This window comes from Photinus pyralis, unplaced genomic scaffold, assembly GCF_008802855.1.
Source record: "Photinus pyralis isolate 1611_PpyrPB1 unplaced genomic scaffold, Ppyr1.3 Ppyr1.4_LG8, whole genome shotgun sequence".
Taxonomy (NCBI): domain Eukaryota; kingdom Metazoa; phylum Arthropoda; class Insecta; order Coleoptera; family Lampyridae; genus Photinus; species Photinus pyralis.
In genome coordinates, this window is record NW_022170819.1 from 23,324,718 (window position 1) to 23,349,353 (window position 24,636).

Here is a 24,636-nt window from a genome sequence, read left to right on the forward strand (position 1 = left end):
AAAGCATTTCAAAATCAAGGGCCGGCGCGAAGGAAGAAAACGTGCCTGTACACAAGACTACACTGCGTGACGTCAGTAGCCAGAAACATTTGCCGCTGCGGCGTTGGCAGAGTATACGAATTCACGTAAACTGGGACGAATTTATTTATTGTGTTGTGCAAAATTAATCAAAAATCTGAAACATGGGATAAATTATGCGAATCAGTGTTTTTAATAACCTTGCACCATTTGCAGACAATAAATAAATCGTTACCAATTTCCATGAATTCGTATACTCTGCCAGCACGGCGGCAAATGTTTCTGGCTACTCACGTCACGCGGTCTAGTCTCGCACGCAGGTACGCTTTCTTGCTTCGCGCCGATCCTTGATTTTAAAATGCTTACAGCGGACTTAAATATCAATATGTTGCACCAAAATCGTTTTTTAATAAGAAAATCTCTGGATTTCAGTTACAATTAAAAAATGCTGAACCTGCCTATTCCCATGAGAACTACATGTACCTCAGCGCCAATGATGTAAACCGTGTAATTTTCTCTTAATGTTTGGTCTTAACTTTATTTAATTGCAACCCCTTAAAACTCCATTAAAAAAATTGCGGTCTGCGCATGCGCAATCCATTTTTTAATACTTGCACATAAATAATGATCCAAAGTGGATGGATCACTAATCGAACACCTGTAGAATATGATGGGTCATAATCTAAAGGCTTTACAACCACTTGCAAACAGTTTAGATGATCTTCAAAAGGGTCTTTTATAATATTGGGATAGTATATCACAGGCTAGCATCAAACTGTGAATTTGAAGTGTACCCAGGCAAGTAGCTGAATGCGAAGAAACAGTGGATGATCTACACATTATTATTGTTATTTGAATTTGTTGTAATTGTATTATTTTCAAAGTTTCATCGTTTCTTATTTCTAAATAAATGCAACTGTCCTAAAAATTTCATCAAACTGGACCAAAGTACACTGGGTGTTCAGATACTTACGGTGAGCAGTATATATTTATTAAACGCGCTTCTATTGACACTAGGCACAATATAATCATATGAAATTTGCTGCAACACTGTTAATTATGGTCACTAATTGGCCGGGTTAAAATTTTCAAATTCTGTAGGCCAGTAATGCCCGTTGTTACATGGAATTTTGAGTCAATCGTAAAAGGTCTACGATAATAAATAAAGTGCACGAACTTGCAGTTTTAATGCTCGTCTTATTATTTGGAAACTAAAATCGGTTATTAATGAATGAAAGGAACTGAAATCATACAATATTTCATAGGACTACAAGGATAATTAAAATATCTCTACGGGAACGGCTACAAACGGCGCTACAAATTAAGGTCCTTACTTTAACCTTCTATTTCTGACTCCTAGAAAGCAAACACAGGTCCGTAAGCTACGTTTTCTCATAAAGAAACCCCATTTGAGTTCGTTGAAGTACCAGGTGTTCATTAATTCTGATATAATTCCTATACGAGAACAGGGGCTTCGTTACATAAACGGCCATTAGATGTTCCAGTGGTTCTCCGATAACTAATAAAACTTACAATACAATGGTGGTCCTCCTTTCATCTTACTGTTAAATCTGACACTTACTTTCCATGGAAATAATTTGTCTTCACATAGTAGCTTAGCTATCAAATACGTTTAATTGAAGTATGAAAGATCATTAAGAACTTATGTTTCAGGTAATGTGATGTTTCACAATATATAGTTACCTCCACGTTGGTTACGCCATTGATGTTGATTTTTCTTACCGACTGGTTGACTTGTAGTTGCTCCTTAGGTTATTAACTCGTATAAACTTTACCCTTCGACCATTTAAACCTGGACTGCTAGCGTCGTATAATATCTAATATAAAACTTGAAGCAAACATCTGCAGCGCCATCAATGGGTATGACTAAAATGAGAACTAAATCTGAGGCGCTAAATATGAAATTTGCAAGGACAAGTAAATTCACACAAAATATTTATACGATAACTGTTTAACTTTATACCTGACGAATTAATTTATATAATAAATAAATTTGAAGTAGATCAAATTTTTGGATAATGATACCAATAGATCGTGGAATAAGCTTTTATTAAAAAAATGTACATGTTTATTGCAGAGTCTAACCAATCTCCAGGATAACGTGTATAACATGACGGTGAGGGTGTTACACAACGATTAAGATTCATATTTTGATGACTAGCGAAAGTGTTTACATTTTCATCTACTGTCATTTCTTCAACTTGTTCTTGGTTGGAGAAACTATCGACATTTTCATTTGATGCATTTGGGAAAATTGAAGGAACCGAATTAGCCTTTTACTTACGCGAAAAACGTTTCTGTTTTAACGTCCTTGTTTTCAAGGTTGTAAACTGCATCACATTTTTTTACAAAACCACTTCAGAGTCTCATTTTTAATTAATTATGTAAAAGTAGCACAACTAACTAACACAAATTTACATAAAATCACTAATCGCGTAACATTCAATGACGTGTGTCAAATTTCGTTTCACAAAACGCACACCGCCTTGTGATGGCGCTGTAGATGTTGGCTTCATAAATTTGACTTTGCTAGCAATCCAGTTATTTTTTCATCCAAGACTTGACCTTTTTTGCTGTGCCTATCTATACTATAATTATCTGTTCTGTATTATGTGGTAATTAAATTATGTGGTATTGGTGTATCAAAAACTTAATTTGAGTAAATTTATAAGAGAATTGGTGAACGTTATGCTCAGATAAAGCTCTAATTTTAAATATCCCATCAAAATCGATACGTTACCTGAATCATATCTTTAAATCAATAAATACTATTAACTGCTTTCTTTATGATGCAAACGTTATAGGTTACAATGGAAATAAGTGTAACTTAAACCTGAAAATCTGGTTCTCAGTCATTAAGCTGCTTCGGGGAAAGTGCATGTTCGCAAAAAAAAATGGTTGAATACGTGAATTGGGGACTTTTAATTTTCTTAACTACAATGAGCTTTGAAAACGCCTATTATGTTTAAAAATCGATTAAAAGAGCTCGAGGTTCAAGTTATTTGATTTATTTATTTTTTTAGGTTATTTACTGTCGAAAGAAGAGGGTCAACCAGGAACACCTGAAAAACCCCTTTCGGATTTGGGCAAAGTTTCATATCACGCCTACTGGAAATCCGTTGTGCTCGAGTACCTTTACAAACACAGCGACGAAAAGATTTGCTTTTCGACAATAAGCAAAGAGACCGGAATGTACTGTCACGATATAGCCACTGCGTTACATCAACTGAGTTTTATCAAATGTACGAATGACGAAAACGGTGCCGCGCCCACGCTGTGCATAGACTGGAAAGTTGTGAACACTCACGCTGAAAGGGTGGCCAGATCAAAAACCAGAATACCCATCGACCACGAATGTTTACGATGGACCCCTCTGTTGACCACCACCATTAATCCATTCCGAGAGGAGAAGTCCGATGAAGATAAGGATGGACAGCCGATGGAATCTGCTGATCTTATTGTTCCCGTACCTGAAAAAATTATCATTGAAACTCAGCAAGGAGTGAAAATGAAGAAAGGGCGAAAACGAAAAACTGGATCAGTATTAAAAACACCAAGAACGCCCAAAACTCCAGCCGTGAAAGATAAAGTGCCTGATGCACAGCCCGCAGAAGTGGAAGTGGAGGTAACCTCGTCGGGCAGGCGGCGTACGCGTCCTAGCAAGTTCAATGAGACCACGTACGCGGATATTAAATATAAATCGCATACACCTGCTGAAGCGCCTAAACGAAAACGTAATGAATTTGTTTTGAATGAGAAAGATGATGACAAGGAGAAGAAGAAAATTAAAAATGAGCCTGTTGAAGTTCCTGTTTTGCCTGAGGTTGATAAACCAGAAGTTCAATCCCATACCATCTGTGAGGAGCATAAGCCACCAGACGAATCCAAAGAAACTGTCATTGTGGAGAAGTCCCCAGAGTCAAGTAGCATAGTTAAACGTCGCAATCAAGCCAAGGACACAGGTGAAAGATGGTCGCAAAGGCGCGCGAAACGCCAAGGAGAGCTTTTCAAGACCATAAAGGCGGAAGAAACCACAACTGAAGAAAGCTTACCACCTTTGAACGCCAAAGAAGATGACGAAGACGTGAAGCACAGCACTCCGTCTCTACTGCCTCAATTAAAATCTACCCCCGTAAAATCGACGTTGAAGAAGCGCGGTCGTGGTAAAGGTCGTTTTAAGCGAGCGCTATTAGATAAAAAGCAACTGACTCTCCCCGAGCTGATTAAGGATAAATTACAGAAAGGAAGCGAGAGCGAGTCGATCGTTTCTGAAAAATCTGACGATGAGGTGGCGCAAGTTTTTGGGAAGGACGAGAGCAAAGTTAGAGATAAATTGGATTTATCGGAAAAGGTTCCCTTGCGGAAGAGGAACAGTCAAATTGTGAACGAAGAGGATTCATCAGCCGAAGCGGATGACGAAATGGAGAATGACGAACGTGATGACAAGGTTTCTAAGGAAAACAAATGTTCCTCGCCAATTATAAAGTATAAGCTTGGAGGATTGAAGGAGTCTTACAGAAATATCTTGGAACCCGTGCAGCAGGACGACAAGCTGTCAGTGAAGGACAGTGAAAAATCCCCCGTCAAAGCAATGAATGAGGTTATACCGGAGGAGAAAGTCACAGAAACTCGAAGTTGCTCGCCAGTTCAAGAGCCTGAGAAATCAGTGTACGAATTCAAGCCCTCTCCAATTTGTTCGACCACATCCGGATCTGAAACCGAAATTGACGGGCAGAAGATTAAAATATTGTCCCAGAAGGAGGTGCTGGAATTGGCCAAACAAAGCTCGGCATTGAGCTCTCCATTAAAACGCGAAGAAAGCAAACCTCCCGAGAAAGTGGTAAGCCCAGTTGTTGAGAAGAAAGTTGAGAAGGTTGCCGAACAGTCTGTCGTGGTTAAGACACCGGAAAAGGTTGATAAACCACAAGAAGTGGAGAAAATTGATGTGGTGTGCGATAGAGTGGTTGAAACCACCCCGCCGAAAGCTGACGTGGAACCGGTCACGGTGGTAGAGAAACCTGTGGTGGTAGAGACGCCTGTTGTTGTTGATGTAAAAGTACCTGATGTCAGTCCGAAAGTGGATACTCCATTGGAAGTACCAATCCCTCCCACAGTAATCGAAACCAAGCCAATACCGCTCACACCATCAACAGCACATAAAGAAGTTACTAAACATAAAAATGAGGAGGTAAAACCGAAAGAAGATAAGCCAAAACCACCCAAAACTGAACTCAAGGTACCTGGGGAACGGAAAAGCTCCATCGTTGAAACCAAACCACAAACTGTGGAGAAGGAAATATACGCAAAACCAAAGGAAGAGCCCAAAGTTCATCCAAAACCAGAGATGCCAAAAATTGAAAGTAAACACAAGGAAAAATGTGATATTCCGGACATTCGTTACCAAAAGCAGGAGGACACAAAGCCCAAAGTTACCCATATTGAAACGCCCGAAAGTATATTAGCCAAAGCCGAATTTTCAATGGCCAATCCGAATTATCACATGACCCAGGCCCAGTACAACCAATGGCAGTGGGACAGATTCGCCTGGGAAAAGAGTATATATTTCGATCCGACCAAAAGAGACTATCAGGGATATCCGTTGCCCATACACATCCCCCCTTTGGATGTTCTACCCAAACACCCCGAGAAGGAAAAATCTGCCTTGAAAATGCATCGGCACGAGTCGAAGCACTCGCAGCAGAGCAGTTCGAAATCCAAGGATGTTAAAGGCAGTGAACGAGAGAGGCCCTCGCCTAAGAAGGAGGACAAGTGCGGTGTTGTGAAATCAAGGAGCATGCCCGATGAACATTCGGTTCCGGATGCATACTCGCAGCCTGCAGGTCTGTGTCCCAATTCTCAAATTCACAATCCAAGTGTGCCCAAATCGTGTAGTGTGCCGGTCAACAATAACACTAGCGATGCGAGATATGATAAGGTGGTGGCGAAACCAAAACCCAGTGAACCTTTAGAGACCAATGATGGCGCTACAAAACTTGATAGCTCAGACTCATTACACCATTCGGTGAATGTCGTAAAGCACACCCCGCCTACTCCGTCTGCTCCTGATATTTCCTCAATGGGAGTGTATACTCCAGACTCGACGACAAATTCGGTACACAGCCTACATTATGGGCAGTGCGATTTAGATGTCAGCCAACTAGGATTAGAATCGCCAACTTCCATTTCCAGTGACATGGCATCCCAAAACTCAGTCGAGTCAACTCGTCCTCCCTCCGCTCTTCCTCCGCACAATCAGCCTCAATTGCAACCGAGTTACGAGTGTTCCGTGCAGCACAGCATGCAGCAAAATATGTCGCAGCAAGTGCAGCAAAACGCCAGCGCGCCCGCGTCTAGCCCGCAACAGGCGCAGATTCAACAACAAATTTCGATGCCGCCCGCCAATCAGCATCAGAGCAGTTCAAGTAAAAGACAAATGCAACAGCAAAGAAATCGCTCGAATACTCCTTCGAGCAAACAGCACTCGAACGTTCGGTCTACGCCGCCTAGTAATCAGCACGCGACGATTCCGCAGCAGCGGCAGAGGGCAACGCCGCCCAGCATACAACCGCATCACCACATGCAGGCGAGTCCCACACAGAATCAACAGCAGGTAGGTGTCATTATTGATCCACTAGGGATAGGTAATTTTGAACTGAAGTAATTGCTTTAAATGGAAGCTAAAACAGAATGGTGGGGGTTTTCCAAGTATCCTTATTGCTACTAACTTGTTATGTATGGGATCAATTTAACCTAATAGCACAGATCTACACATACACAGATTGCTAACCTTATGCATTTTTTGGGAAACAAATGTAGGTATACTTGAAAGCGCCCTCTATTGCGGAGCAGTATAAACATGTATCGTTTAAAACTGTAATATGACGCTTATGGATTTATGCGTTAGATGTCGCTGAAACAAAATTGAAGCGCTAAAGTTTGCACAATTTGAATTCCTTAATATTCGTATTATTACAGTGGTATGATATGATAGGAGGTATGTTGAGCCATAATTGTTTCATTTAACACTGGAGCTACTCATTCGTCCTAAGGGAGTTATTAAAAGCGGGTCCCTGTGGTCACAGAGGTATTTTCGAAAAGTTGATAGTTTTCGAGTTGTAAGCACAAAACTGCTAAAAAAATATCTTTTTCAACTTTTTTTGTATTTTTTTCAATGTTGCGTCATGAAATTTTGTTAGCAAACCTCAGATTCGGATTCAGCACCCCAAAAACATATAGAATCAAAGAAATCAAAACTACCCCACAACTTTCCTGGTAAAAATACAATTAAACTGGATTATATGCACACTTTACCGCTTTAAATTTTTTGCAGCGACATCTAACGTATAAATCCATAAGCGTCATATTACAGTTTTAAACGATACATGTTTATACTGCTCCGCAATAGAGGGCGCTTTTAAGTATACCTAAATTTGTTTCCCAAAAAATGCATAAGGTTAGCAATCTGTGTATGTGTAGATCTGTGCTAATAGTAAAAGTATGATAGCATCTTAGTATCCTCAAAGATCATACTATACTAGATAAACAACGCTGTATAAATTTTATACTCCCATAATTCGTTCGTCACAATAAGTCGACTGCGTACCCCAGAGGTGATGTTTTTATTACAATAGTACAAACTACCTGGCGGGGTACGAAGACGCGCGAAATTGTAAAGCGCAGATATTTTTAGAACAAAGGGCTATTGTATGGGATGTCGGTGTCATTCGCAAGCTGCGACCTTGTGTGGGTGTTGGTGAAGCAATTTGTTTATCTCGTTACTTTGCTGTAAATTAAACTCCGTATATCCACATCTTGTTTTCAATTAAATTTTTTGAACTTCTAATAGTGTATTAGTCCTATTATACAGGGTCAGTTTTTTTTTCATTTTAAGCATTGGGATCTCGGAAACCATAAGACATACGGATTCGGTTAAATGAGGAAAGAGTTGTCGTTTTAAGAGTTTATTTAAAATATGCTTTTGTTTTTTGAAAAAAATCCACAGTTCACTAGATATGAGTGAAAAACAGATTTAGTGATTTTTCATTTAACCGTTGTTTAGAAACGTTATTATTAGAAATACAACAAAATGACAGGAATAAAAGTTTTAGACTTTTTAATGGTTAACATGATGAACATACTAATTTATTTTTAGATCTTACAATTTTTGAGTTATAATACAAACAATTTTTCTCTTAATAACGATATAAGGCTTGCTAAATGTACTTTAATAAATAAACGCCCTGCAGCAATTTTCGTATTATTGAGAGGTAAGTAAACAGAGTTGGCCATGGGAAACAATATCTAGTGATATGAAATGAATTTCAAGATATGTAGGATGGGTTAGATTTGGAAACACGACGTAATTACACTCGTTTCAACACAACGGTGCCCCGCCGCACAACTAACTGCAAGTTAAATATAATAGACAGTAATTAAGAGAACAAAAATGTTTCTCATGGCAAAATCTGTATTTACTATACTCTTAATAATACAAACCGTTCTTTATCATGTTTATTTGTCAAAGTAAGTACAATGAACCTTATCATTGTAAACAGAAAAAATGCACTATTTAAAAATGTCACAGTCAACTATGATTACCATTTAAAAAATGTAAGTTTGCGTTATAACTCGAAAATTATAAAAGAAGAATAAATATTAATAAATGTATCTTATTAAGCGGAAAAAAATCTACACTTTTTGTTCTTTGCATATTTCTGTATTTCTAATACTAACGATTCTAAAACAGTTAAATGAAAAATCACTAAATCTGTTTTTCGCTCATATCTAGTAAACTGTGGATTGTTAAAAAAAACAAAAGCATATCTTGAATAAGCTCTTACTACAACTCTTTCCTCATTTAACCGAATCTCTGTGTCTTACGGTTTCCGAGATCCTAATGCTTAAAATGAATAGATAGTGCAATAATTGTATACAGGGTGAGTTTTTTTTTCATTTAGCATTAGGATCTCGGAAACAGTAATACATAGAGATTCGGTTAAATGAGGAAAGAGTTGTTGTTTTAAGAGCTTATTCAAAATATGCTTTTGTTTTTTGAAAAAAATCCACAGTTTACTAGATATTGAGCGAAAACCAGATTTAGTGATTTTTCTTTTAAATGTAAAATCGTTAAAATTTGAATACAAAAATATGTAAAGAACAAAAATCGTACATTTTTTCCGCTTAATAAGGTACATTTATGAATTTTCATTCTTTCTTTTAATAATTTTCAAGTTATAACTCAAACTTACATTTTTTTAAATGGCAACCATAACTGGCTGTGACATTTTTAAAAAGTGCATTTTTTTCTGTTTACGATGATATAACGTTCATTGTACTTGCTTTGACAAATAAACATGATACAGAACTGTTTGTATTATTAAGGGTAGTAAAAACAGAGTTTACCATGGGAAACATTTTTGTTCTCTTAATTACTCAGTCTATTATAATATTTAACTTAAAACTTTAGGGCCACAAATAGAACAACAACGAAAAGAAATTACAAAATATTACATTTAAATTTCTACTTTGAAGTAATTACAACGAAAAAAATTAATTTATCTCGGTAAATGTTCATCATGCCCATCATTAATATTTACACACAAGCGGCAATTTTTGCGTAATAGAATTTACAGCTTTCGATATATATCCTACCTTCTAAAATGCGAAAGGCATTTACCACAGCATCATGTAGTGTTTTATCGCATAAGTTCGCTGATAAATTAAATCCTTTTAAAACACTGAAAAGGAAAATCTAAAATTGAAAGATCTAGCGATCTTGGTGACCAAAGGGCCGACACGTTCCTACCTATCCATGTGACTTTGGAAATAGTTGGTTTATGTGCTCTCGACCTCTTGTATTTGCAGTTGGTTGTGCGGTGGGGCACCGTTGTGGTTAAACCAGTGTAAATTACGTCGTGTTTCCAAATTTAACCCATCCTATATATCTTGAAAGTCATTTGGTAGCAAATGAAGATAACGTTGACCTATCCAATTTTCATCGTAAATTAAAGGTCCAAGAATTCGTGATCCAATAATTCCGCACCAAACATTAAATCCAAGTCTTTTTTGAGGTCTTATTTTGATTATTTATTGTTTTCCATACCATGATACGATCTACTTTTAATAGTGTATTGAATATAATTGTTCATTTAACTTTCATAGTGAATTTTCGAAAATGGCCTTTAAATATGTTAAATGTTACACTATTACCTATTTGACTAGACGTTGTTTTCCATGGCAAACTTTGTTTATTCACCTCTCAATAATACGAAAATTCCTGCAGCGCGTTTATTTATTAAAGTATATTTAGCAAGCCTTATATCGTTATAAAGAGAGAAATTTGTCCATTTTAAAAATGTCAAATCCAACTTTTTCGTTGTAATTACTTCAAAGTAGAAATTTAAATGTAATATTTTGTAATTTCTTTTCGTTGTTGTTCTATTTGTGGCCCTAAAGTTTTAAGTTAAATATTATAATAGACTGAGTAATTAAGAGAACAAAAATGTTTCCCATGGTAAACTCTGTTTTTACTACCCTTAATAATACAAACAGTTCTGTATCATGTTTATTTGTCAAAGCAAGTACAATGAACGTTATATCATCGTAAACAGAAAAAAATGCACTTTTTAAAAATGTCACAGCCAGTTATGGTTGCCATTTAAAAAAATGTAAGTTTGAGTTATAACTTGAAAATTATTAAAAGAAAGAATGAAAATTCATAAATGTACCTTATTAAGCGGAAAAAATGTACGATTTTTGTTCTTTACATATTTTTGTATTCAAATTTTAACGATTTTACATTTAAAAGAAAAATCACTAAATCTGGTTTTCGCTCAATATCTAGTAAACTGTGGATTTTTTTCAAAAAACAAAAGCGTATCTTAAATAAGCTCTTAAAACGACAACTCTTTCATCATTTAACCGAATCTGTATGTCTTATGTTTTCCAAGATAATCCCAATGCTTAAAATGAAAAAAAAACTCACCCTGTATATTAACAATAGTTTACAAAAAACCATTAAGTGATCCCTCAAATTTACAATGGGGCAGAAAGACAGAGACAGATGTTAATACAGTTTGTTGGTTCAAATGATCTTGGTCCTTAATTATAGAGAAATTCCGATTTTCAACTCGTAAAATTTGAAATCAAACTCATGTTTTTAACAGTTTAAAGTTCAATACTTATAAAGGCGCAATTTGTTATGAATTTTATGAAGTTATTCATTGTCCTTTTAACCCTCGCGTAACCAAGACACCCTGACGTATTAAAAATAAACCCATAAAGAGCGTTTAAAAAAGCGACAGAGCACCTAGGTGTGACCCCACGGAGTCATTGGATTTGACCCATTTTCAATTGGCTTGTTACATGTGGTATATATGTTAACTGTGCAAAGTTTGAACCGAATAGATTCAAGCGTTTGCCAGAGACAGAGAGGCGTGACCCCAAGGGGTCATTGGATTTGACCCATTTTTAATAGGCTTATTACTTGTGACATAGGTCAACTGTGCAAAGTTTGAACTAAATCGGTCCAAGCGTTTGACAGTTATCGTGTTCACGGATAGATGGACACCATCGACTCCGCTATAAAGCTTGCATCGCTTTGGTTTGCCGCTTAATAAAGTCAATCCCCCCCATTTTGATATGTGGGAAGGGAGAAAGGTGGTAAAAAACAGTTCCTTTCGTTGAGACCTTTAGTTAGAATACCTTGAAAGATAAAATCAATAATCCCCCCCCTCCAGCCTCATTGATTTCAAAAAAGAATCGCGGAGGTGTTTGTATTATTATTATTAAACCAACTACGTTCAATGAGATCGATTTCAGCAAATTCCGACTCGCTTTACCTTGGCACAATTTTATTACGTAGGAGACTAAGCGGGATCTCGTTTACCTAATCACAAAATGTTTAATTGCAACAAGTCTAAATTAGATAAATGTACAGTTGCAATGTAAATATGCCTGAGTGTAAAGGTATTTAAAAATTAGGTAAAGTATTGTAGGTACCTGGAACTAAAACTTTTATAAAATTATGCTAAGAAAAAGACTTTTGCAAATATTCATTTCATCCGAAAAATTTGGAAAATGTATTGGTTGGCGTTGGTTAAAAAAATACAAAGGGAAAGTGTAAATCCTCACAAATTATGTTTTTCATTTTAACGTCCTGTCTGTAACAGGACCTATCTTTTCCTGAATGACGCCCACGTATACACATGTAATTTTATAATAATGGAACGTGAGGAATGTTCAGTAGGTCATATTTACGTGTCTCGTCTTTAGACAATAACCATTCTTTGTATTTATGATATGATTCGAACTCGTACGAAGACGGCTTCGGATGAATCAGTTATCTTCTTAACTTTGAAAGCCCCCTATAATATTTTTATGGAACTACTTAAACACGAAACAACTCCTGCGTTTACGCTGGCTACCTTGTAGTATGATCTTTGGTATCCTTTTTAGCGCATTTTCGAACCCATGTTGTAAGACGCTATAATTGCCACTTTCTCCGTCCGTCCGAGGCCTTAACTACTCCTACAGTTTTCAATCTATACTGCATTCATTATAAGAAGGTAGTAGATGGCGCTGTGTTTGAAGATCGACACACACACGAAAAATATAAAACGGCACATAATTTGAAAAATATACATATAAATCAAACGATGTCACACTTGGATCTTTGAAATTGACAGCTAATGACAATTCGACAGTTTAGTTCGTAGCTGAAACTTCTAAAAGACAGAATTCGTCACTCGTTTAATATTTCAGGGTAATACTGACTCGTGTTTTAACCAATCACAGTGAAGGTCAAACTGTCCCTATGCTTTCTACCGCTACTTTCTTAAAATGAATAGCGTATAGTTCGTTCTTTTTACATTCGATAGTTTATAGCTCCGGCACTCGACCAAGAAAAATCTTGACGATTAATGTGCGCACTTTTTTTATTTATGGAGATATGTTTTTGACATTTTTTAGTAAAGGCAAGAATATCGCATGTTGTAAAAATCAGATGAGTGCATGCGCAGACTGCGCAATGCTAACTGTCTTATTTATAGAATTTTTGAAATTTTAACCTAAGATTCTTCTAGTGAAAATTTTAATTTCAAAAAGATTTAAAGATTAATGTTCATTTTCTTCTGTTAATGCGTTTTTTTATAATAATAAATGTAAATCCGCCAAATCTTGATTTAAATTGGCATATCCTTTTCTTCTGTTCATAACGTGCAACGCTGATTATAGCGAAAACCGTATATATAGGTCATGTTCTATAATTAATGAAGACAAGGGTACTTGGTTCGCTGTAAATGACTGATTACTGTGATGAGGTTCTATAAATGTATAGTGGATTAGATTGGTATCCTTGAATGGCATCCCCCTTTTTTTAAAGTAAAACACAACAAATGTGCACATTTCTCCAAATTTTATATTCTTTGTATTTCAGGTGCAACACAATGTCATGCAGCAACAGCAGCAGCAATTGCAAGCGCATCTTCAGCATCACGCGATGCATCAAGGCTACGGTCATCCACATCAGCTGGGAGCGAGTGCAATGCATCAACATCCACATCACCCCCACCATCATTCAGTTATAAGCCAAGGAAACTATATCCCAGTGCCTCAGATGACTGTGAGTTCTCAAGCGTTTTCCCCTCAAGCCCCCAGTACTTACGTGAGTGTACCCGCAATGACTACAGTAATACAACACCGAATGAGCGCGCAACAAAGTGGTTTAAGTAGTTTAGGTTCGTCGTCTTTAAATTCACACCAAAAAATCGGTCCCTCGCCGGCCTGTGCAGTTACATCCGGTGGAAATTTCTACATACAATCTAACGCCCACGCGCACACCCCTGGACCAGTACCCACGCCATCGCCGGTATCCGCGTCCGCCCTCCAAAGCAATACCGGTCAGAACCCATCGGGAAATTCGAGTTGTAGTCTAGCAAAACTGCAGCAATTGACTAACGGCTTGGAAATGATACCTCCCGGCTCGTGCAACACAATGACTCCACCTCCTACCGCGATGACCTTGACGCCGCCGCCCACCCACCATCCCCACGGGAACATGACACCGCCCCCCTCGCACCAAATGATTCAAAATCAATCCGTTCGCAATCTAACGACGCCACCTTCCGCAATTCCCGCGAATCTACAGCAGCAAGTGTTGGGTTACCACAAGTATTATCAAACGAATATGAACGTAAACCAGATCGGCGGTGCAGTGACGCCCCCAATCGGTCAAAACTTAGGACGATCAGCCAGAAACTCCTCCAACGTCGCCGTACAACACATGCAGCCAACCTCCAGCAGAATGAGCCCTAATGTCGCCTTGAATCCAAACATAATGGCCCAATACAACTCACTCAACGGATATCGAATGGCCGCACAACAAACACCCAGCGCAGTCGCCGGTTACATTACCAACACTGCGGCTGGTTTTATTAACAATGCTGCGCAAATACCAATGCAGATGGGGGTTATGAATATGGCCCAATCACAATATCAGGATCCGGCTGCCATACAAAGGGCGGCTCAACAGAACACCATGTATACTACCTACGGATATATCAATGGTAGTTTAATGCAACCATTGAACGGAAGTATGCGGCGTTAATGACAACCGTGCTTTGTCTGAAGAGGCTGTGCTTGTTTTAGAAAATGATTTTTAAACAAAATCAGTACAAAGATAACCAACAGATGTGTTAGTGTTAAAATTACGGTAAGAACACTTCTGTATATAGTGCTAGATTTGTGTTAACTTATTTTGTGTTTAGTCACTTTGCCAGAACTCGAATTATGTACAGTTTGCGTACTTTGTCAATCAATAGATAGTCTGTTGTTTGAACAAGCTAAGCTGTACTCAAACCGCCCCCTCCACCTTCTTACATGGCCACAGTTGACGATAACTTGATACCCCACATAATAAAATATGTGATTATTGACACCGCTTCATTTATGGACTAGTAGCTTAAGATTTGTTTTTGAAAACGTTTAGGTTTTTCCAAATTTTGCGGACCAGTATAATTTAACCAGTAACTTTGTATATACTTAAGAGTAGTCGCTTAATTTTTATGGTCACATCACAAGCTTCAATACGCAATAAGTACGCACTACGAGATTATTTGTATGGTACTACTTACATTTATAAGTTTGTTTAAGTTACAGTTACTTTCATTATTACTTTGTGGATGTGTCCTGTAACGGTTGTATTAAAAGAAAAGTGTTTGTGTTTACGCAAACAATTTAAAAGCGGCAGTTATATTTAATTTTGGAGTTGTAAAATAATTTATTAAAACGTTTGATTGTGTAAAATACTGTGAATATGTATATTATAGATATTCTATATGAACTAAGTTAATATTTTTTTTTGTTAATCTTTTTCAGAAATATGTTATCGGCTGTATAAATTGAGAGGATGGACATTTTATGTCTACTAATACGTGTAACCTGTACATAATGTTAAGTGTTGAATGTTTTCTCATGTATTTTAAGAATGTATAGCACTGTGATTAGAGAATTTGTTAGTTTGTTTATTTAAACTATGTTTTTTGCTTGTATATTTACAATCTCATTTGTATTACTATAGTACGATTGATATTAAAAATGTTAGTTTTTGATAATTTATTTATATTTTGCCACCAAATTTTATCCATTTATGTGTTTTATTAGTGTAATGATGCTACAGTTACTTCTTCGTTCTGTCGGTCTGTATTCTGTCCTGCCCTTTTTAAACGACGGACATTCAGAGTATGGCCCGTATGAATAAAAGTAAGCAAATGCTTATACTCGCAAAATTCAAAGTAAATACTCGTAACTGCTCCTTCATACTGGTCTGTTTAGCAAGGTTTAGCAGCGCTGCACTGCGTCCTGTCCTGCTTAGCAGCGCTGCTAAGTCGCCCAGTGCGAAGGAGCACTTACGAGTATTTACTTTGAATTTTGCAAGTATAAGCATTTGCTTACTTTTATTCATACGGGCCTATGTCTCAAATAAAATTTGCACCCTTAATCATTCGGTTTCCTAACTGTATAACTTCCCCAGACAATCGCGCGCGTAAATGGCGTGACGAAAAAAGTCAAGATTGCGCTTTGTTTCGTTTCCGTGGAATACGTGTTTTTTTTTCTCTGCTCTACATTGAAATGGGCCATAATTAACAATTTTCGTCTAGGATTTGTTTAAAAAGGAGAGATTTAAGCAGAGGTGTTTGTGCTTTTGTTGAGGCAGAAGTAAATTTTTACGTTTTGAATAGTGAGTGCAGCTTCGACAATTACAAAGGTGATGTACTCCTTTTTTTATCTCTACGTTTATTGCATCCATCTTTATAATATGATCGTGTTTAATTATTTGCCAATTTGATGTTATTCTCGTACAGCATTGATTATTGTCATTTTTATAACACATTCTAGATACAAATTGCACTTTTAATTATACTGGTCATACTTTGAATAAAATGCCTAGAGATTCTACGTAAATATGTTGTTTTCCAATTTACAGTACTCCTTTGTCCCAAGCGCTGGCAACATGAATTACTGGCCGATTTACGTTTTTTAATTATATTTAGATACAGGATGTTCCCTTAGGGGCGATATTCAATACAAGTATACAGAACTACCTTTTAATTTATAATTTAATTTATTGCAGCACATTTCTTTTTTGTTTGCATCACGAATATGTTACTGTTTATTTACAGGGTGCTTCATATGGGGGCGAGTGACGTACGTTAGGTGATTGGTTGTTACATATTGCACTTGGCATTGAGAATTATTTACTTGATACTAATGTTTTGCCACGACATGTTCCTTTGCTTTACTATCATGTGATATTTAACGTTATACTCCTACTATTTATTTGAACCAGGTGATTATGATTATTAATATTTGGCGGGGTCACTTGTTTCAAATATGCACTATGCTATATTTGATACAGATATTTAATCTCGATTTGACGTAGCAGAGGCTGGCTAAAGTTCAGAACTAACATACGCAGAGATATATCTATGTTTTTTGTGTCTTTGAAAAGAGCCATCTTGCCGATATTGCTAATCAATTTGTTTAGTCGATCCCTGACATGTAGTGACCGAATATTGGTTTTGTATCAGTCTTTGTTATGCCAGTGTAAATATGTCAACTGTCAACGCCTACATAAATTCTGTATATTTTGTTTATGATTATGAATGCGTGCGAGTTTGCCGATGGTTGCTCTGTTATTTTTGTTGTCATGATTTGTCTTTTGATCGGTTACTGTCAGTACTCATGGTAGAGAGCCTGGAGTTCGGTAATCTATAACCCGATACTTTATAATTAGTGGGTTGGACTGGCCCTAGAGATGTGTGAATGAAAGAGTTGGGGTCCCGCTTAGTCGTACATGAGGGCAAGTCCCGGCCTCACTTGCGCAGGGATCTGCTAAAAGCGTACGGCGTGTTCCCGTTGTGCGCTTTGTTTTTTGTATCCATTGGGGTATCCTTCCTGTGTGAAATGCTCTTCTAAGAGGCCAACTCCTAGCGATTTCATACAATGTTGACATGTCATGACCAGAGCAACTAAAGACTACTCGGTGTGGGATTTGGACTGATCATCCAATATCCAAACTTATTATGTGAATTTATTGTACTGTTTTAATGATTGTTTTTTTTGTTATGTGTATGAAATATTGATTCTTTAGGAATTCCAGCGGAGCCTGTGATTCAACATTATATTAATTTACTTGACAACCATCATAATATGCATTCATGCCATTACAGATAACTAATTTTGCTATAAAGTTCAATATTAATTTGTTGGCTGGGTTTTTTCTTGGTCAGTTCTTTTTTTCCCAGCCTATTGTTATATTTGTACTCGGTGAACTACCATTTTCTAAATTTAATCATGCAATGCGAAGCCGTTTTTAAAGCATGTACTTGTTTTATTTATATTCCTTCCTTGATCCTCACTCCGACAAGCAACACATATCTTGTAGCGACTCTTAAAAACACAAGGTAGTAAGTGGTCTTGTTATTCGGTTACTCAGGTTAGGTAGCTTTGTCTAGTCGATCACGTGCCATGGGGTTCAGGTAGTTTGGGAGGGAAAGTTTTGAATTTAAATGTTGAGTAGCAAAGTTTCTCGGGGCTGACCTCGGTACATTACAAACCAAAGGCATGCGTATGCAAAATCTGAGACCAATTGGTTGTCGTATGTAAAAGTTATGCACGTTTTACTTTGAAAAACAGCATCTCAGGAAATAATTCGTGCCCCCCCACCCCCCTTTAAACAGTGAAATTTGATGGCCGTCTGGCACACCTTCAAGGTATAGGCTTTCTACTACAAAAAATGTCAGAACTGTAGGACCATTCCCCTAGTAGTTCAAAACGGCAGAAGTGGGTCCGGACCGACGAACGGACGAACAAAACGCAAACAATAACACATTTTTTTAATTCTTAAAAAATGCGCTAAAAATACATACAATACAAAAAAATATGGCGCCCAAATTTGTCAAATTATAAAACGTTAGCGGTGTTCAATTCGGCATTAATTTAAAATGCAAGCCAATTCTCAAGTTCAACAAATGAGATGAAGAATGTTGGCTAAGGAAAATGTTGAACATTTAAATACGTAAGAACTAAGAAGTGAAACTATAAAGCGAAAATACAAAAAAGAATCGAAGTTACGAAAACAGTGCACAAATTTTAAGATGGACCACTTGGAACAATACTTATTCATTAATTGTTTTAATACAGCTTATCTGTTTAAATAGTTTGTATTAAAGAAATTTCAATAATTTTTTGTGCATTATTTAATTTTTCATGCATATCTTCACTTCATGTTTTTTTGCCATATTTTTTGTACATATGTATGTGCATTTTTGACGTGTTTTCATGCATATAAGTCCGATCCCTAGATATATGCTGTCTTGACTGCAAACATTCTCAGAGCAATTGGTGGGTATTTCACCTTAATGCAACCTCAATCTCCTATGGAATAATATGAGATTTCAGATTCCAGTATAGCCAATAGAATTTTCGGGCTACAATGGAGAGCCAATAAGATAATTAGTACATGATGGGCAAGGGATTTTTTGAAATATCAAGTTTCTGATTGTAATTGTAATACAGGTGCTGGCAATATAAATCTACCTTCAATTAACTATACAATCCATTCTTCCTGGAACAGCTCGAAGAAATCTCTCTTATTTATAATTCCACGTACCACGTCTGAACTTTCTACATCCATTTTGCTTTAAAACTGAGTTTGAAAAATTGTAAAATTACTTTTAACAACTCGTTTCTACTCTATCAAAACGTTTTCGATAGAAAACAACACAACTTCTTGAACTATTATTTTTATTTTTCAATGGGGTTGGAGCTTGCTACGTTTGGGAACCACACTTTGCTACCATGTTAAGCTTGTTGTAGTAGAGAAGAATACACAGAATTAATGAAAACTTTATTGACAGTCTCAGTTGACAACGTGCTATAAGTAAAATGAAACCTATCACAAATTCTGCAGGTGACATATCACATAATGGTACTAATAGGTACGTTAATATCAATCCTAGGCGGGTAGACGCCAGACGGACAGACAGGAAGTGTGATTTCATAAAAGAAGTTTTTCAGTCCAAAGACATTCGCTTCTTAACGATGGATGCTGATTGTTATAATTCAAAAAGAGCCACTGATATTAATGGAAATTCCAGCTGAATTATTAATATGTATGAGAATACCTATTTAAAGAAGAAGATTTAGCCTCCCTCGATAAAGTCGGTGCCCCTGATTTCACGCAGATTCACTTGGTTTTGCTTAATAACTTCCTATTCATAAATTACCGAAATACGAAATCGCGAGGGATAATTATGAAAACATTACGAAACTAAAATTCGTTGGTAATAGTATATTACCTATATATACCGCGGGACTGAAGTAGTACTTTTAATCCCGAAGGTAAAGTAATTTACCTGAGGGATTAAGACCACTACTTCAGTCGCAAGGTATACAGGGTGTTTTTTTGGGAGCTTTAGTTAAAAGTTTCTGGGAAAGTAAAATAGGTAGGTTTTTGAAAATTTGTACTTAGGAGTTACTCTGAAGGCCGAATCGATGTAAAATATTTTCAAAATGGCCGCACTTCCGGAAACACCGGAAGTAGATAGTAACTTCGTTATTTTAAATGGCAACCCCTATTTTTTTATTGCTTTTTTGGATTCTACGTGAAATTTCACTTCTTTTGATACCCATATGTCGATATCTACCATTTATGGTTTTTAAGTTATTTTGACTTTAAGAAAAAAAATGGCGGATGCAGATGGTACCTTGATAATTGATTACTTGCAAACGGTTGTAGTCATGGCAACCTATTTTTATCAGTGCATAGAGAATGAATAGGGCTTTCTTTTAGTGCACTTAAAAAAAGTTAAGTTGCGTACGACCGCCCCTATGGATATCCAAATTTATGAAACTTCAAAGACTAAAAACTCAGTTTTTTTTAATGGAATGACCATGTTCTTACTATTCCATGAGATAGAGAATCGAAATGGGCATATTTTGACAATACATGTTCCTATAGCTATCTTTAACAGTTTCTGACTTATTCCCATTTTATTGAATTGACACTATTTTTTTAGGATTTTCTTTTTAGTAGTCGGCCATGATTCTATAACAATTGAATTTTAAACAAATCTAGTGACACTAATCCATCACCCACTGTTATAGGTTAACATAAGTTTTTCAAAAATCGAAAAATGACTCGCAGTGGTTTCACCTATTTTGGAATTTAATTGTTATTTATGGTGAAATGGGCCAGAATCGCGGCGCGTGCTTTCCGTACATTCATTCGAAAACTAGAACGAAATTGTATGAATTTTTGAAATTTTGTACCCCTAATGCACTACAAACCGTTGAAGCACAAGTTATACAAAGCTCTACAAGAGAATATTTAAGAAAATGAATTGAATTGCAAATGCAAGATTAACAAAATAAATTCAATGCAAAATATAAAAAACTTTGTTGAAACATTTTTGGTATGGAATTGTTGCTAGAACAGATATCGCATTACCTCTCTTAATTTCCAGACTTATACGTTGTTTAAGAAATTCAGTTGAACGACTCTGTTTAGATTTTTCAAAAATTTTCTGTCCTATATCCTTATTAAATGAGTTATTTATTAATGAATTATTTAGACTAGAACTAGAATCAGTGGTATTAAAGAATCCATTCCTTGATTTGTTTAAAATTCGATTGTTATAAAATCATGGCCAACTACTAAAAAGAAAATGCGAAAAAAAATGGCATCAATTCCGAGATCAATTCAATGAAATGGGAATAAATCAGAAACTGTTAAAGATAGCTATAGGAACATGTAATATCAAAATATGCCAATTTCGATTCTCTATCTCATGCAATATTAAGAACATGGTCATTCCATTTAAAAAAACTGAGTTTATAGACTTTGAAGTTTCTTAAATTTGGATCTCCATAGGTGCGGTTGTACGCAACTTAACTTTGTTTTAAGTACACTAAAAGAAAGCCCTATTCATTCTCTATGCACTGATAAAAATGGGTTGCCATGACTATAACCTTTTTCAAGTAATCAATTATCAAGGTACCATCTGCATCCGCCATTTTTTTTTCTTAAAGTCAAAATAACTTAAAAACCATAAATGGCAGATATGACATATGGGTATCAAAAGAACTGAAATTTCACGTAGAATCCAAAAATGCAATAAAAAATAGGGGTTGCCATTTAAAATAACGAAGTTACTATCTACTTCCGGTGTTTCCGGAAGTGCGGCCATTTTGAAAATATTTTACATCGATTCGGCCTTCAGAGTAACACCTAAGTACAAATTTTCAAAATCCTACCTATTTTACTTTCCCAGAAACTTTTAACTAAAGCTCCCAAAAAAACACCCTGTATACGATATTTTTCATACTTCCGAAACTGAAACACTTAATATGTATGGAATTATAGAACGCGTTCTTTCAAAAAATCGCTGCTTAACAAGTTACCATAGGAACGTTGCGTTGGTACGACAAACCCTATGCTATATGGTAACAACAATAATTTGGAAACTGTCATTGCTAGTGTCATAATTTTGGTGGTGGGTGACAAAGGTGTATTTGATATTGATAAAAGAGCAGCCAAATTAGGTAAACAATTGATACCACCGAAATCCAAAAAACTATGTGAGCAGCAGTACGATGCGTTTAAGAAGTAGTGCCGCATACAAAATGTGGAACAACCTACCGAAATTGCCTTGGTAGTAATTTCATCCTTCCGGGATTTTCGTCCAAATTTCATCCCGGCGGGACAAAAAGTGACACTTCAGTACTTGTCATAATGGAGTGAAGTTGTCACTTTAGTCTCGGAAGTACGAAAATTCTGTTTATTTTTCATTTGCCTATTATATGTCAATTATATCTGTCATATGTGATATATGAAGCAGTCTATTACGCTCAAGGGCATAATGATGAGGGCATAATGGATTGTCATCTCATTATGCCCTCAAATGGCCTGTCAAATTGATTGACGGAGTTATATTCATGACATTTGTATGTTGGAAATGCATTCTTTGGAATGATGAAAAATAAAATGTTGTATGCACGTCAGGCATTACTCAATATTTAACCCTCGGGAGACTTACAATCCCTCGGGCCGGAGGCCCTCGGGCTCTGTCGCCCTCGGCATAAATATCGCCTTAATGCCCTTGATGCATAAATAACTACATATTCGGCCTTATTCTGGTGACCATTGAAATGTATCCGACATTGAAATTTCATCAATTATTGAGAAAATGTCAACGTTGTTTATAATTTGTGATTACGGTGACCTCAACGGCGTTGAATTATTTCTAATAACCGTTGAAAACTAAACAAGCTCGATTAGGTACTTGTTTTCGACTTTTCAACGCCTGAATTCATATTTTGAGGTTAGGTGTACTTGAATTTGAATGTGATTTGTTAAATAAATCATTATGGCAGACGGATTTATTTTGTTAATCGATGCACTTGTGGAAGACGAACAGCGGTAGAATGTTTGCTACTAATCACTTATAATTGCACAAGAGGTTTGAATTTTACCGAGTAAATTTGGGTTGTTAAGGTAATGAAAATCTGTTGCCTAGCAATTAGACGAGAAAAACTGTCAACTAATAAAAATGCGACACCGAAGGTGGAGCATTTTTAGGTTGACAGTTTTTCGAGTTCAATTGCTAAATGGAAACATATTTGAATTGCAACAACCCAAATTTACTCGGTTTAAATACAAACCTCGAGTGTAATTCGGCAGGACAATTTAACGAACAAGAAATTCACCAAACTAGTCAATTATTGACAGACGTCAAGCTAATCATATGGGAAAGGATAATGCGATAATTGTTCCAAAATGAATAAGGGCCGGTTGTATAAAGTGTAGTTGACTAAAGGTTGAAATTGAACCGGCGGTTGAGTGAAAAATTCTGTTGCATGATCGACGATTTAGCTCTAACTGACAGTTGAACTGTCAGTTGGCTCAAACGGCACTCGAAGTACGGATTAGCGAATTCAACCGTCAGTTTATGTTTGTTAGTGAAGTTATATAAATCGTTTAAGGTAAGATTCAAGCATGAAACTTCAAATAATAGTACAGAAACGATATTTATAGATGTCCAAAAAAAGAATTGCCTTTACAGATATAGATGTACGGACGCTTATAGATATAGTTTTCAAGTATAAGCATAAGATAGAATGCAAGAAGACTGACGTTATAACTTGGAGGGAGAAGGTAACTTTGAATATGTAGTAATTGGTATGTGCACTATCTAACTGTTTCCCATGTTTAGGATGCAATTTGGTCTAAAATTGCAAATGAATTTAATTGTGCCGTGATGGATCAAAAAACTGCAGAGCAGTTACGTACGAAGTACGATAATTTAAAAAAAGAGGCCAGGAAGTATTTTGCTCAACAACGGCAGCAAATGTATGGTACTGGTGGCGGTCCTGCCCAAGTTATGATAAGAGATTTTCTAAAAGAAATTTTTGAAAAAATAAAAGCCATCATTAATTTGTCTATCGAAGGAGTTGCACCATGTAGAGGTGACAGTGATGCTTGTAAGAGTGATTTACATATTTTCTTATTACTAATGAGCTTTTGGTAGGCCTTATAGAGACCTCTGAGGCATCTTCATCGGTTGCTCAACAAAAAGATTTCGCCGATGTTATTTTCCTAGATTTGCCGGACGCCTGCAATATCGAAATGCAACATCTGGAACCTTGTGAAGAAAGAATAGATATTTCCGATTCCGCAGTGAATGAACATGAAATTGCAGTAACAACTGGTTACAAACATACGATTCTAAAATTCAACAGTTTTTATTAATAACAAAATAATTTTAGATTGGAGTAACTATAAGCCAAGCATGTTGAGAAAAAGAAAACACAAATTGTTACAACAAACAGCAAAAGGGACACCAACGAAATATGGTGATTCATTAGAGGTAAAAATGGTGTTGTATTTGTACAAACATGTATTTTTACAGGAAATACAGCAACGCAAGTGTTAGAAGAAATAGGTAACACAAAAGCTGAATTAAACAAGTTAAAAATGGAACTACTGAGAAAGGAGGATAACAGCTGCAAAGAATAAAGCTTCAAAACGAACACTTG

At 36.4% G+C, this 24,636-nt stretch overlaps 2 protein-coding genes across 5 annotated transcripts in view; both read left to right on the forward strand.

Annotated features, from left to right (window-relative positions):
• The window catches only part of LOC116179660 (histone acetyltransferase KAT6B-like), a 44,863-nt gene extending 29,760 nt beyond the window's left edge, over positions 1 to 15,103 (forward strand). For 3 of the 4 annotated variants that reach the window (XM_031499470.1, XM_031499469.1, XM_031499471.1), the window contains 2 exons: positions 3,063 to 6,649; positions 13,475 to 15,103. In XM_031499470.1, coding sequence (XP_031355330.1) covers positions 3,063 to 6,649; positions 13,475 to 14,644 — 4,757 coding nt within the window. In that variant the 3' untranslated portion in view covers positions 14,645 to 15,103. The remainder of the gene's footprint in view (positions 1 to 3,062; positions 6,650 to 13,474) is intronic. The other variant, XR_004147012.1, reaches the window with a different exon arrangement.
• Positions 15,104 to 23,342: 8,239 nt separating this feature from the next.
• On the forward strand, positions 23,343 to 24,616 carry LOC116179475. Its single transcript, XM_031499270.1, has 6 exons — positions 23,343 to 23,583; positions 23,636 to 23,755; positions 23,814 to 24,081; positions 24,129 to 24,308; positions 24,367 to 24,453; positions 24,510 to 24,616. The coding sequence occupies exons 2-6, from the start codon at positions 23,636 to 23,638 to the stop codon at positions 24,614 to 24,616; spliced, it is 762 nt and encodes a 253-aa protein (XP_031355130.1). The 5' UTR covers positions 23,343 to 23,583.
• The last annotated feature ends 20 nt before the right edge of the window (positions 24,617 to 24,636 follow it).